The sequence below is a fragment of the Bos javanicus genome, chromosome 3 (genome assembly GCF_032452875.1).
Source record: "Bos javanicus breed banteng chromosome 3, ARS-OSU_banteng_1.0, whole genome shotgun sequence".
Lineage (NCBI taxonomy): Eukaryota > Metazoa > Chordata > Mammalia > Artiodactyla > Bovidae > Bos > Bos javanicus.
In genome coordinates this window covers 51,020,474-51,035,911 of record NC_083870.1, presented here as the reverse complement: position 1 = coordinate 51,035,911, position 15,438 = coordinate 51,020,474, and the positions used below count along the sequence as shown (strand labels likewise).

The following is a 15,438-nucleotide window of genomic DNA, read 5'->3' as shown; positions in this document are numbered from 1 at the left end:
AAAGAACTGTACCAAGCCAAATACAGCAACTAATCATTTGAGCATCACTGCTCAAATAATGACCATGGACAAAATGCCCATGGTCATTTCCCCATCAGTGCTTACACTTTCTTGTGAAAAACAAAAAGGGCAATGATCCATAAAAAAACCATTCTGTTCCTATCTCTATCAAGGTTCCTTTCAAGAACACAGGAGCCAGCAGTGCCTTAAAGATAGAGCCCTAATCATAAATTCATAAGACACTGATTACCAAAACCTACAATGAAGACCCAGATTAATAGCCAGTTTAACCAGCTTTAGGGAACATTTTTCAAAGTACAACTGTGAGGGTTGGATTAGTACAAAGTACAATAAACAAGCACTAAAGCCACATTGTCTTTGGCTACTTAATAAACTACAAACAGCACAGGCAGGGAACCCTCTCATGAAGCACAGAGACAGTACTCTTGAGACAGACTCTTCAGAGTCCCTTGGACAGCAAAGAGCTCAAACCAGTCAATCCTAAAGGAAATTAACCCTGAAAATTCACTGGAAGGATTGATGCTGAAGGTCCAATACTCTGGCCACCTGACGAGAACAGCTGATTCATTGGAAAAGACCTTGATGCTGAGAAAGATTGAGGGCAGGAGGAGAAGGGGGCGACAGAGGATGAGATTGGTTGGATGTCATCATGGACTCAATGGATATGAGTCTGAGCAAACTCCAGGAGATGGTGAAGGACAGGGAAGCCTGGTGTGCTGCAGTCCTGGTGTGCTGGGGTTGCAAAGAGTCGGATACAACTGAGTGACTGAACAAGAGCAACAGCAGCAAAAAAAGACACTGAAACCCAGAAACATGGATACAACTGAAGGGTAAACAAATAAAATTTTATAAATTTAGCCTAACAGAAAGCAAGTTACATTGAGAATATTTTCATATCATGAACTCTATGATAAAAGCTTTTATTTCAAAAAGCTTTTGGAAACCTACTTAGTGTTTTAAAGAAAAAAAAGAGTGCAAAGCATAACAAAGTTGTTAAAGGAGTAACAGAGGTTTTAATGGCTAGTTCTAATTAATTTACCAGTTTAAGTTAACTATCAAGATTTCAACAACTTTAGCAATTTATCAATTTTTTCTGGTACAAAACCTTGTGTTTCAAAACAAAAAATTCTGGATGGTGGAATGGTCAGTCTCCTGGCCACATCTGGGGAGGGTCAGCGTGAGGCCACAGCCTGTGGGTTCCAGGAACAGCCGAGGCACCCACACCACCTGCAACGCACTGTGGGTGCCTCAGGGTGAAGCTGAGGCTCAGGAAGGCCCTGCTGAGCACCTGAGGCTGCTGCCACACACAGACCATGTTCTGGCACACCTGACTCCCAGCTGCTCGGGGATGTACCCCGGGGCAGGCTGCAGTGGGCCCTGGCCTGTCTCAGAGGTGCTGGGCAGGCAAGACTGCCAGTCTCACTACAGCACGCCACCAACAGGCCCACATGGGGTTGCCTCCCTTCCTGGCCGGCAGGTCCACCCGGAGTTTGAGGAGATGCTGGTCCCCAGGAAGGTTTCCATCAGCCCCTGGAGAACTGGCTGACCATTTGCTACCTCCTGCCCAGACTGGATGCTGGGGCCTCAGGGACTGTGTCTCACCCCAACTCTGAGGGTCTGCCCAGCCAGGTTGGGGAAGGGGTTAGGCAGGAGGGGGGAAGGAGGTCTGAGATGCACTGCAAAGATGTGCTCAAGATCTGCCAGCATCATCTCAAGCACTGCCAGTTGGTCAGGAGGACCTAATTCCTGCAGTGGAAAGTCAGCCTGGAAGCGAAGCAGATCAAGTTCAAGAGAGACCTGAGGCACATCTGGCAGAAGGCAGGCCTGAAGGAAACCCCCCGTAGGCAGGCAGACCTCCAAGACCTACCTAAAGGGTAAAGGAGTCGCCCATCTCTCCCTCACACCTGCTACTGCTGTGACCTGTGTGATAAATATTCAGAGAATTCAGTCAAAAGCAAAAAACAAAAAATTTTAAGTATTACCCCCCCATGACCATAACTAGATTTAAGAATTATTGATTAAAATAACAAAACCACCATGACTTTTTAATAATTTTTATATGTTACAAATATGCAAGATTATTTGTTGATTCACTATCTGATGTTTACTGCACATATGGATTTCCAGACCCAGTGCAGAGATCCACAGCCAACTCCATTTCTCCAGTCATTCATCTCTTCTAAGTGAGTTCCTGGCAAGAATACACAGAAGAACTGTACAAAAAAGATCTTCATGACCAAGATAATCATGATGGTATGATCACTCACCTACAGCCAGACATCCTGGAATGTGAAGTCAAGTGGGCCTTAGAAAGCATCACTATGAACAAAGCTAGTGGAGGTGATGGAATTCCAGTTGAGCTATTTCAAATCCTGAAAGATGATGCTGTGAAAGTGCTGCACTCAATATGCCAGCACATTTGGAAAACTCAGCAGTGGCCACAGGACTGGAAAAGGTCAGTTTTCATTCCAATCCCAAAGAAAGGCAATGCCAAAGAATGCTCAAACTACCCCATAATTGCACTCACCTCACACACTAGTAAAGTAATGTTCAAAATTCTCCAAGCCAGGCTTCAGCAATACATGAACCGTGAACTTCCTGATGTTCAAGCCGGTTTTAGAAAAGGCAGAGGAACCAGAGATCAAATTGCCAACATCCGCTGGATCATGGAAAAAGCAAGAGTTCCAGAAAAACATCTATTTCTGCTTTACTGACTATGCCAAAGCCTTTGACTGTGTGGATCACAATAAACTATGGAAAATTCTGAAAGAGATGGGAATACCAGACCATCTGACCTGCCTCTTGAGAAACGTATATGCAGGTCAGGAAGCAACAGTTAGAACTGGACATGGAACAACAGATTGTTTCCAAATAGGAAAAGGAGTACATCAAGGCTGTATATTGTCACCCTGCTTATTTAACTTTTATGCAGAGTACATAATGAGAAACACTGGGCTGGAAGAAGCACAAGCTGGAATCAAGATTGCCGGGAGAAATATCAATAACCTCAGATATGCAGATGACACCACCCTTATGGCAGAAAGTGAAGAGGAACTAAAAAGCCTCTTGATAAAAGTGAAAGAGGAGAGTGAAAAAGCTGGCTTAAAGCTCAACATTCAGAAAACAAAGATCATGGCATCTGGTCCCATCACTTCATGGGAAATAGGGAAACAGTGGAAACACTGTCAGATTTTATTTTGGGGGGCTCCAAAATCACTGCAGATGGTGATTGCAGCCATGAAATTAAAAGACGCTTACTCCTTGGAAGGAAAGTAATGACCAATCTAGATAGCATATTGAAAAGCAGAGACATTACTTTGCCAACAAAGGTCCGTCTAGTCAAGGCTATGGTTTTTCCTGTGGTCATGTATGGATGTGAGAGCTGGACTGTGAAGAAAGTTGAGCGCCGAAGAATTGATGCTTTTGAACTGTGGGGTTGGAGAAGACTCCTGAGAGTCCCTTGGACTGCAAGGAGATCCAACCAGTCCATTCTAAAGGAGATCAGCTCTGGGTGTTCTTTGGAAGGAATGATGCTAAAGCTGAAACTCCAGTACTGTGGCCACCTCATTCGAAGAGTTGACTCATTGGAAAAGACTCTGATGCTGGGAGGGATTGGGGGCAGGAGGAAAAGGGGACGACAGAGGATGAGATGGCTGGATGGCATCACTGACTCGATGGACGTGAGTCTGAGTGAACTCCAGGAGATGGTGATGGACAGGGAGGCCTGGCGTGCTGTGATTCATGGGGTCACAGAGTCGGACACGACTGAGTGACTGAACTGAACTGAACTGAAGTGAGTTCCCCACTACAGAAAGTATCAAATAGCTCACTAAGCTGTCTTATCTTTAAAATCACTTCCAATCCTGAGATTATAAGACTCTGGGACAAAGGATACTTCTCAAAAGAATTTAGGGATTTCTAGAGAAATGACAGTTTGATCCAGTATTCAGATGCTCTCCCTCCTACCATTCTATGTAGATAACAGTAAAGAAACTTTAAAAGCTATAACCCCACAGGAAGGAGACAACAGTGATTGACAGATGGCAACACATTTTTGTATGATGAAAGATGAGGGACTTCCAGGTTAAGATGGCAGATTGATCACACACATCTAATTCTTCTCTCTCCCAGAATCCTAATAGGGCTGCCTTGGTGGCTCGGTGGTAAAGAATGTGTCTGCCAATGGAGAAGACACGGGTTCGACCCCTGGGTTGGGAAGATCCCTCGGAGGAGGAAATGGCAACCCACTCCAGTACTCTTATTTGGGAAATCCTATGAACAGAGGAGCCTGGTGGCTACAGCTCATGGGATTGCAGAAGAGTTAGACAGTACTGTGACTAAACAACAACAAAACTCTAATAAAACAAGAATAAAGAAAACTTTGCTGTTGTTTTTAGGACACTTACCATAAGGATCAAGAGAATGGAACAAAGAACAGCAACACAACCTTGAAAGGTGGAGAGATGGATGAGTGGTAACTGATTGGGTCAAAGACAAGTAGTGTTTGCAAAGACAGCAGTGCACTGACCACCAAGAACAAACCCAGTTTACAGTACAGAATCCTCAAAGGGATCCGGAACTGCCAGAGCAAAGAAGGGGGAGACTGAAGAAGGAAAGATGGGGTGAAAACTGAACAGTTAGAAACCTAGACCTGCATTCCTCTTTCAAGTCACTGAATGATCTAATCTCAATAAGGCAGCAGATTAGAGATTCAGTCTCTAAAAAGGGTAAAACCATACATCATGAAAGATGAAGCCAATTATGTGTCCCTTCACATTATAAGCTCATTAATGGCTCATTACCCAACTCTCCTTTCCTGAGTTCCCAGACCACTGGCAACTAGACCTCTGGCCTCCAAGCAGAAAACTTCCATACTCTCTGGGAAATAGAATCAGGCCAAAAGGAAAGACAGACACTGGAAAGAGGCTCAAACAGCCCACTCAAACCAATGGCTTCAATTCTGACCATACCTTTGAATCACCTGGGCAACTTTAGAAAATACTGGTGCTAATCTATGCAGAGAGAAATCAGAATAGGGGTTGCCTCTGGGCAGGGAGTGGGGTAGATAGAAGAAAGGAATATGAAGGAATTGTCTGGGTTTTTCACTATGCTCTGTACTGTGTGTTAATTACACAGGAGAAGGAAATGGCAACCCACTCCAGTACTCTTGCCTGGAGAATCCCATGGACAGAGAAGCCTGGTAGGCTACAGTCCATAGGGTCGCAAAGAGTTGGACACAATTGAGCAACTTCACTTTCACTTTCATACATAGGAAAACTATCAAACTATACACTTACTCTATATATTTTGCTGTGGGCAATCACATCTAAATTTTTAAAAGTACTGCTACATAATGTATTTGGTCTCTCAATCACAAGCAAACAACCAAGGATTACCAGACCTCTGAGGAGGGTCTCTACTGCTGAGATTATACCAAACAGGAAAAAAAGTAACTTGGAGGAAATAAGCTATGTAAGGAAAAAAACAGCTTAAAGAAACTATCTTTAATGTTCTGAGACAGATAAAGAGATATGGCATCTATGAAACAAGAAAAGAGATGAAAAAACAAGTAACAGGTAGAAGACAGGAAGTAGAGGACAAGAAGTCAAACCTCCAGGCCTGCAAAAGTAAGTTGGAGGTCAACACACTGATAGGCCTCATTCAGAGCCCCAGAAAGGCTCAGCCCTTGAGAGTCTCCAAGTACACAGTCAGTGGGGAAGAAGTAAAGGGCTAAAAATCAGGTTAGTGGTTTAAAGTCAGCTAAAGGCTTTCCTGGTGGCTCAGACACTTGCCTGCAATGCAGTAGACCCAGGCTCCATCCCTGAGTCAGGAAGATTCCCTGGAGAAGGGAATGGCTACCCACTCCAGTATTCTTGTCTGGAGAACCCCATGGACAGAGAAGCCTGGCAGGTTACAGTCTATGGGGTCTCAAAGAGTTGGGCACGACTGAGCACACACACAAAGTCTGTATATGGACCTGCAGTTTCCCTTCTCCCCCATTCACGTCCTCTCATAAATTTATTCTCTGGAAACACAGACTTGGAGAGACTCCAGACTCAAGAAGAGTGGAGAGAGGCTCAAGGCTGAAAGCCAAGGAATAAAGCAGAAGTATGTATAGTGAATAGCAGCCCCCACCCACAGCCCACTTCCTTTGCCCAGCTCTCAGAACACTGGGAGCCAGGCATATTACCTCCCCCACAGTTTGATTTAAATGTCCCTTTTGCATGCAGCCAAACCAATTTTCATCATAGCAAGATAAAGGCCTTTTCTTGAATTTCTACAACTCCTCCTAGACTCTAAACTCCTTAAAAGCAGGGGCAGCATCTTAATTAGCTTTGTATCCCCAGAGCCTAACACATTCACACTTTATATTAAACACTCTACAAATCTTTAATTTGTCTCAGACCCTGGAGAAAACATGCAAATAGAAAAAGATGAGAAAACCTTGGAAAATTAGAACATACAAGGTGTAATCTGGACTAGGTCTTGAAGGGAGATTAAAAATTTAGGATTTATTAATGAAATGATGTCTGGGATTTGTTTTAAAATAATTTCCGAGCCACTCCCCTCACTCCCAAAATCAGTTGTATTTCTGTATACTGGCCACAAATGCTTTAAAATATCATTTACAATTACATTAAAAATATCAAATACCTACAAATAAATAACAAATGGTATGCAAGACTTTAATACAGAAAACTACAAAACATTAGAGAAATTTTAAAAGACATAAAGAAGTGGAAGAACATATCACGTTCATAAACTGGAAAACTCAGTTTTGTTAAGAACTGAATTCTCTCCAAATTGATAAACAGATTCAATTCCAATCTCCAAAATCTGTATGAATGGACAAGATTCTGAAATTTATATGGAAACATTAAGAGCCGAGAACTGTCCAGACCATCTTAAAGAACAAAATAGGAAAGACCCATATCAAGGCTTATTATAAAGTTACACCAATTAATACAGTGATATTGGTGCAAGGGTAACAAATAGATCAATGAAACAGAACAGTGTTCAGAAACAGATCCACACTCTACGTTCACCTGACTTACAAAAGTGTCACACAGTGCAGAGGGGCAGGGATGATATATATCAGTGAATAGTGCTGGGTCAAATATATACCCATACGGTAAAAAGTGAATCTTGACCCCTACAATCCACCTACAACTTACTGTAAATTGTACAACTTAAATGTAAAAAGTAAAAATAAAACTTCTGTATGATCACATGGGTGGAGCAGGCAAAGGCCACCCACTCCAGTATTCTTGCCTGGAAAAATCCCATGGACGAGGAGCCAGATCGGCTAAGGTCCACAGTGTAGCAAAGAGTCGCACACAACTGAAGCAACTGAGCACACATACTTGGTAACATGAGAAATCATCTCCATATTCTTAGGCGAAGCAAAGATTTCTTTAATAGTTCACAAAAAAGAGTAATCAGGAATAAGTTTATTTCACTAAAATTAGCAATTTCCATTCATCAAAAAAAAAGGCCATCAAGATTGAAAAGACAAGATACAAAGTGGAAAATGATTAAGTCCAGAAAGGACTCATGGGAAATAGATGTGTATATACATACACACACACACACACACAAACAGAACTCATATTCTGAATAAAGAATTACAAACCAATTTAAAAAATAATAAGACTGAACAGGCACTTCACAAAAGACAACATATAAATGGCCAACAAAAGGTACTCAACCACAATCATCAGAAAAATGTAAAATAAAGCTACATAAATATTACTGCACTTCCATCAAAATAGCAAAAATTTTTTAAACTGAGAAGCGTTAGCAAGGATATGAGGTAAATGGAATACCATTCCCTGCTAATTCCCAAAGTAAAACTACTTTGGGAAAATGTTCAACTGGATCTAATGCTAACATTTTATTATTCACATACCTCAGTAATCAACAGTTCCACTCCTGGATATATACCCCAATCCTGCAATGCTGCGTTTCTTGATCTGTAATAATACACTTAGTAAAAAGTCTTTACCTGCATACTCAAGATTGGCACTTTTTAAAAATACGTTATACTACAATAAGTTTTCTAAGATTTCTTTGACACAAATTTCTCAGAGACCTTAAGGCTAGCATTTTAGAATAGGAGCTTCTGGTAAACTGCAGAAACTTTATTAATAACATTTTTGGAAAACAAAACAAAAAAGCTACTAATACATTTCAGTCCAGAACAAAGGTAAAAACTACAAACAGATAACTTCTTGATTTTCATGAAGCACCAGATTGCTTTCACCAATGGAAGAATTCTGTTATTCTACACTGAAACCCACAGCTGAGATATCTCTGCAAGAAACTGCTGCTTTTTGAAACCACTTCTAACATCAACAGATAGGAGTCAAGTGAAGGAACCATTCCAAAAGTTTTGGTTAACTCTTCAGTGAAAGGACGCCATCCGAGTTGATCTATGATGCCCAAGACAGAAAGAAAGACACAAAGAAATCACAGCAACTCTAAATCAGACACTACCACCACAATCCAACCTACCGGAAATTCTGTGGTTAATTTGAGGCTTGCCCCTCTAGTCATAAGGTGATTATAGTGATGGCTACAAACGCTCCGAACTGGATCCTTGGGCGTCATTTACCACACCTGGCTCGCCCATCACCTGCCTGGAGACATGGCCTTACGCAGAATCCCCGAGGCCAAGTAAAGACGCCAACTTCGCAAGAGGCGCGGACAGTCTCGCCCCATCTGGTCACCCAGAGGGAACAGACTCCTGGCCTCGAGGGCGGGGGTGAAGAGTCAGTATGCCCCCACAGGATATCGAGGAAGCGCCCCCGAAGCAGCCTCGTCCCTTCACCTCCCTGGGAATCTACTGGGAGTTCCGCTGGCGAGTTTCTTCCGCAGCAACCGCGGTGGGGAGGGTCCCGATGGCCACAGGGAACTTAGGCCCCAGTAGGGCCGGAGGCGCCCGCCCCGCTCGCGCCGCAAGTTTAGTGGCGGCCCCGACTCGCCGCGCCTCGGCCCGGCTGTGCGTCCCGCGGAACTCGGGCTCGCGGCCCGCCCGGCCTCCCGGCCCGCCCGGCCTGGCGCGGCGCCCCTCACCTTGGAAACGTTGGGTGGACTCCGTCGTAAACATTAACTTCCCATCCAGCCGGCAGCCGAGCCGCCGCGTCTCAGCTCCTCGGCCTCGCTCCCGGCTTCGCGGGCCGCCCTCTGCGCCTCCTCTCGAGCGCCGCGCTCACTCAGGACCTCAGGGCCGCCTCCGACCCTGACCTCACTCTTGCCGAGCCGCCGCGGTTTCAATTACCACCCGACCCCTAGCGTGCCCGCCGCCGGCTCCTCCCGGGTCCGGCCCGGCCGCGTCAGGAAGGCTCAAGGCGCAGGCGCGGCAAGGGCCTTAAAGAGCCCCGGCCGTCTCTACCGCATAATGGGTTCGAGCAGGTTAGGGGTCGGGCCGGCCAGCCGAGGATAGGAGAAGCCGAAGGGATTGGACAGTGGGGAACGGGGGCGGGGAGCTCTCGCTTGTTCCTCCGCCTCTCTTTCAAAGCTCCAGCCATCGGACGCACAAACTGCTGACTTCCCCAGTCTCTAGAACCGCCCCTTGCCTGTAAGAGCTGCACCAAACGTTCCCGCTCCCGGCCCGAAGCGACCCCAGCCTTAAGGCTGCCGGCCTGGCATTGCCGCACCGCCCACGCGCAGGGGTCCCAGGCTGGGGCCGCGCGATGCAGGCGCGCAAGCTTACAGCGGTCGCCGGAGCTTCCTCGAGAGGCAACCAGATCACTCTGAAAAAACAATTAACGTGTAAATGGCACTTGTGATTGCAAATTCCTCTACCATCAGTCGTCTCGACACATTGGGTTTATGCAGAGTCCGGCAGTAAGCAGAACATGGGCACAAATATGTGATGTCCAGTCGGGCAGTCATCCAATATCAACGAAGACATTCTTAGAAGGAAAGTGCTTTTTGAGGAACAGAAACAAGCTACGAATCCCGGTCAAATCCCAGAAAAACAGGCAAAAAATAATAACAAAGGCAATATAAATTACTTTCATTAGACATTTAGAAGTGACAAAATGATAGTAATTAGCACCCAAAAAAGAACCTAGACATTAGATAGCCCTGGTTATTATCTAATTGAAAACCATAATTTCCAGAAAGGGTTCCACTGTAATAAGCATTAAAAAAAAAAAAAAGATTAGGAAGTTCAAAAAATAGGAAGTAGAGCCATGTCTTTCCACGCAGATAAAAACTTGAAATTTTATCTGAGGCAAAATTTTGCATAACTTTAGATTATGCCGTTATTTAAAGTAATTTCAACCAAATTTCATCACAGCTGAATCCATCTTGTATAAGAAAGCTGAGACACCATGTTAATCTACCTCTCCTTCCTAAATTCCATTTATCAGAAAATCCTGTAGATTTTTACCTACCAAATTTTTCTTGAATCTGGCCTCTTCTATATCCTCCATCACCACCCTAAGTCCAAACTACCTTTGCCTGGGAGGACCAGGGGCCTGGGTGGTGGTGGTTTAGTCGCTAAATGGTGTCCAACTCTTGGGACCCCATGGACTGTACCCCGCCAGGCTCCTGTGTCCGTAAGATTTTCCAGGCAAGAATACTGCAGTGGGTTGCCATTTCCTGCTCCAGGGGATAGAACCCGGTCTCCTGAACTGCAGGCGGATTCTTTACAGACTGAGCTACCAGGGAGGCCCTGGGCTACTAATTTAGTCTCTGATTGGTTTACTTTTACGCCCTCTCAGTTCAGTTCAGTCGCTCAGTTGTGTCCGACTCTTTGCGACCAGGTGAATCACAGCACGCCAGGCCTCCCTGTCCATCACCAACTCAGGGAGTTCACTCAAACTCACGTCCATCGAGTCGGTGATGCCATCCAGCCATCTCATCCTCTGTTGTCCCCTTCTCCTCCTGCCCCCAATCCCTCCCAGCATCAGAGTCTTTTCCAATGAGTCTACTCTTTGCATGAGGTGGCCAAAGTACTGGAGTTGCAGCTTTAGCATCATTCCTTCCAAAGAACACCCAGGACCGATCTCCTTTAGAATGGACTGGTTGGATCTCCTTGCAGTCCAAGGGACTCTCAAGAGTCTTCTCCAACAACACAGTTCAAAAGCATCAATTCTTTGGCACTCAGCTTTCTTCACAGTCCAACTCTCACATCCATACATGACCACTGGAGAAACCATAGCCTGGACTAGACGGACCTTTGTTGGCAAAGTAATGTCTCTGCTTTTGAATCTGCTATCTAGGTTGGTCATAACTTTCCTTCCAAGGAGTAAGCGTCTTTTAATTTCATGGCTGCAATCACCATCTGCAGTGCTTTTGGAGCCCAAAAAAATAAAGTCGGACACTGTTTCCACTGTTTCCCCGTCTATTTGCCATGAAGTAATGGGACCGGATGCCATGATCTTAGTTTTCTGAATGTTGAGCTTTAAGCCAACTTTTTCACTCTTCTCTTTCACTTTCATCAAGAGGCTTTTGAGTTCCTCTTCACTTTCTGCCATAAGGGTGGTGTCATCTGCATATCTGAGGTTATTGATATTTCTCCTTGCAATCTTGATTCCAGCTTGTGCTTCTTCCAGCCCAGCGTTTCTCATGATGTACTCTGCATATAAGTTAAATATATGCCCTGTAGCCTCTCTCTAATCCTGTCTCCACACAAATGGCTCTGTGTACCACAGCACTACCACTTCAATGGCTTCCCACTTCCTTAGACAAAACCTCTTAACTAATCTGCATGGTCAGGCAGCCTCTTCTCCACCTCTCCAGCTCTTCTCACTGCTCAGACCACATTCTGTCCTATCTCTGTTCCAGCCACACTGACCTCTTCCAATTCCTCAGTTTTCTCCCTCCACAGACCTTTCGTGTATGCTTTGCTCTGTGCCTGGAAACCTCTTCCAGTACTCATCCTTCTGACTGCACCTCTAGTCTCTACCTCTGAGAGGTACCTTCAGACTCCCCTGCCTTGGTCCTTTCATATCACATGGCACTGAAACTGTAATAATGTGATTTTTTTTGGTGAATTTTTGTTTCCCCTATTACACCAATGATGCCGGCCAGAAGCTTGGTTTTCTTTGGTTCATGGTTGTATTTCTATATTTGTTCAATGTATGTTTTGTTAATTCAATAAATGAGAAGTAATTAACAATTAATTATTCTAATACTAGAACTTGAACTAGATATGGCTTGAAGGTTACCTAAGTCATAGATAGGTAAAATGTCACAATCTGATATTTGGAATCAGAGTCTAAAAAGAACTCCAGTAATTTTTAAAATTGATTTTATTTTGTTTAGCTGAGTTGTCTGAAGATCCTTTGGGTAACCTTTAAAACTGAATTCTCAAAGTACCTGTATAAAGAAAGCCCTGAATTAATAATGATTGCCATGGGATGTTCCCACATAAACCTAATAACAATGGTTGCTTCAAGGGAGGAAGATTGAATGATTGGGAGTCAAGGCTGGGAAGAAGACTTTTGACTGCCTGCCCTTTCGTACCTTCTTAATTTCAAGCCATGTGAATATATTAATATTACCTATTTGAAAATAAATGACACAAAAGAGTGCATACTCTGATTCTATTTATTTGAAATTCCAGAAAAGGCAAAACTAGTTTGTGGTGAAAAAATCATAACAGATTGCCTCTGGCAGGAAATTGGGAAGGTACATGAGAGAAATTTCTGGGTCATAAAATTGTCCCGCTTGGGCTAGGCTGATACCTGGGACTCTTTACCGGAGTGCTTGCACCTGCATAAATATTTCCTTAAGCAACAGAATACAAAGAAGCTATAAGGGACTAAAAATACTTGCACACATGTGCAGATACAAAAAGACCACAAACCAACTGCCATTTCCAAGGTGTCAGGAGCAAAATCAGGGTACTATGTATGACTCCTGCACACAGCACCACCAGTTGGGTGGACGGACCATCTAAGCTATGCTTCCTGCCCAACCCACCAACTTGCCCATCCTCTCAACCCATTTAAGAAACCTCTTGCCTCCCACCACCCCTTGGAGCCAGTAAGGGCATCTGTTACTCATTTTCCTTCCCTTGTGCTGCAGCATGAGATCCAATAACTTGCCTGGATTTCTCATCTGGCCTCTTATCAATTTCTACTTATTAGAGAGTTCAAGTACTCAAAACAGTAACACACTATTGGTGCAACCATTGTGGAAAATGGTATGGAAATTCCTAAAAAAATTGAAAATAAAACTACCATACAATCCAGCAATTTCACTTCTGGGTATTTATCTGAAGAAAATGAAAACACTAACTTAAAAAGATATGTGCAGAGAATACTCTGGTGGTCCAGTGGTTAGGGCTCAGTGCTTCCCCTACATGGGGCTCGAGTTTGATCCCTGGTTGGGGAACTAAGAGCCCACAAGCCTCTCAGTGTGGCAAAAAAAAAAAAAAAAAAAAAGATATATGCACCCAAAGTTCACTGCAGATTATTTACAACAGCCAACATATGGAAGCAGCCTAAGTGTCCATCAATAGATGAATGAATAAAGATATGGATGGAGGAGCCTGGTGGGCCGCAGTCCATGGGGTCACTAAGAGTCGGACACAACTGAGCAACTTCACTTTCACTTTTCACTTTCATGCATTGGAGAAGGAAATGGCAACCCACTCCAGTGTTCTTGCCTGGAGAATCCCAGGGACAGGAGAGCCTGGTGGGCTGCCGTCTATGGGGTCGCACAGAGTCGGACACGACTGAAGTGACTTAGCAGCAGCAGCGTATATATACACAATGAAATGTTAGTCATAAAAAAGAATGAAATCTTGCCATTTGCAACAACGTAGATGTACCTAGAGGGAATATGCTATATAAAAAAAAAAGTCAAAAAAAAAAAAGTCAGGCAGAGAACAAATATCATGTTTTCACTTATAGGTGGACTCTAAAAAACAAAACAAACATAACAAAATAGAAACACTCAGAGAACAAACCGAATGGGGAATTAAGTGAAATAGGATATGGGAATTAAGAAGTACAAATGTCCAGTAATAACATAAGTCATGGGAATGTAATGTACAGTGTAATATAGGGAATGTAGTCAATAAAGTTGTGATAACTTTGGTGACAGAGTATATTAGGTTGGTGCAAAAATAATTGTGGTTTTATGTTGTCGACATTAGCTGTTTGATATTGGAATACATTCTTAAATAAATGTGGTTATGTTATACATCATTTTAATTCACATTTCTCCCTTTATTTTGTTTGCTTATTACTTGCTGTGTATTTATATTTATTTTAGATTGGGGAAATGATGTTACACAAAAAGCAAATTTGAGCAATTTTCTTTTTTTCTAAAGTCTTTATTGAATTTTTTACAATATTATTTATGTTTTTGGCCATGAGGCATGTGGGATCTTAGCTCTCCAACCAGGATCAAACCTGCACCCCCTGCATTGGAAGGCAAAGTCTAGACTGCCAGGGAAGTCCCCTGAACAATTTTCTTACTCAGGTTCAAAATGTGTCATAAAGTAGCAGAGTCAACTCGCAACATCAACAATGCATTTGGAATTGCTAACAAATGTACAGTGCAGTGATGGTTCAAGAAGTTTTGCAATGGAGATGAGAGCCTTGAGACCAGATGAGGAGTGCAGTGGCGGGCCATCAGAAGTTAACAACAACCAGCTGAGAGGATCATCGAAGCCGATCCTCTTACAACTACACAAGAAGTTGCCAAAGAACTCAACATCAACCACGCTAAGGTCGTTAAGCATTTGAAGCAAATTGGAAAGGTAAAAAAGTTCTATAAGTGAATTCTTTATGAGCTGACTGAAAATCAAAAAAATTGTCATTTTGAAGTGTCCTCATCTCTTATTCTACACAACAACGAATCATCTCTCGATCGGATTGTGATATGCAATGAAAAGTGGACAACTGGAGATGACCAGCTCAGTGGTTGGACCTAGAAGAAGCTCCAAAGCACTTCCCAAAGCCAAAGTTGCACCCCAAAAAAAAAGTCATGGTCACTGTTTGGTGGTCTGCTGCCAGTCTGATCCACTACAGCTTTCTGAGTCCTGGTAAAACCATTACATCTGAGAAGCAAGCTCAGCAAGTCAAAGAGATGCACCAAAAACTGCAGCACCTGCAGCCGGCACTGGTCAACAGAAAAGGCCCACTTCTTCTCTACAACAATGCATGACTGCGTGTCCCACACCAATGCTTCAAAAATTAAGCCCCGAAATTTTGCCTCATCTGCCATATTCACCTGACCTCTCACCAACTGACTACCACTTCTTCAAGCATCTCAACAATTCTTTGAAGGGAAAATGTTTTCACAACCAACAGGAGACAGAAAATGCTTTCCAAGAGTTCATCAAATCCGGAAGCATGGATTTTTATACTACATTAATAAACAAACTTATTTCTCATTGGCAAAAATGTATTGATTGTAATGGTTTCCTATTTTGATTAATAAAGATGT

General features: G+C 43.4%; 1 protein-coding gene across 10 annotated transcripts in view; it reads right to left on the bottom strand.

Moving 5' to 3' along the window:
- Positions 1 to 9,185, bottom strand: part of EVI5 (ecotropic viral integration site 5) — a 239,151-nt gene extending 229,966 nt beyond the window's left edge. For 9 of the 10 annotated variants that reach the window (XM_061411185.1, XM_061411186.1, XM_061411189.1 and 6 more), the window contains exon 1: positions 8,536 to 8,636. In XM_061411185.1, coding sequence (XP_061267169.1) covers positions 8,536 to 8,631 — 96 coding nt within the window. In that variant the 5' untranslated portion in view covers positions 8,632 to 8,636. Of the gene's footprint in view, positions 1 to 8,535; positions 8,637 to 9,096 lie in introns of those variants that run through there. The other variant, XM_061411190.1, reaches the window with a different exon arrangement.
- Positions 9,186 to 15,438: the final 6,253 nt, after the last annotated feature.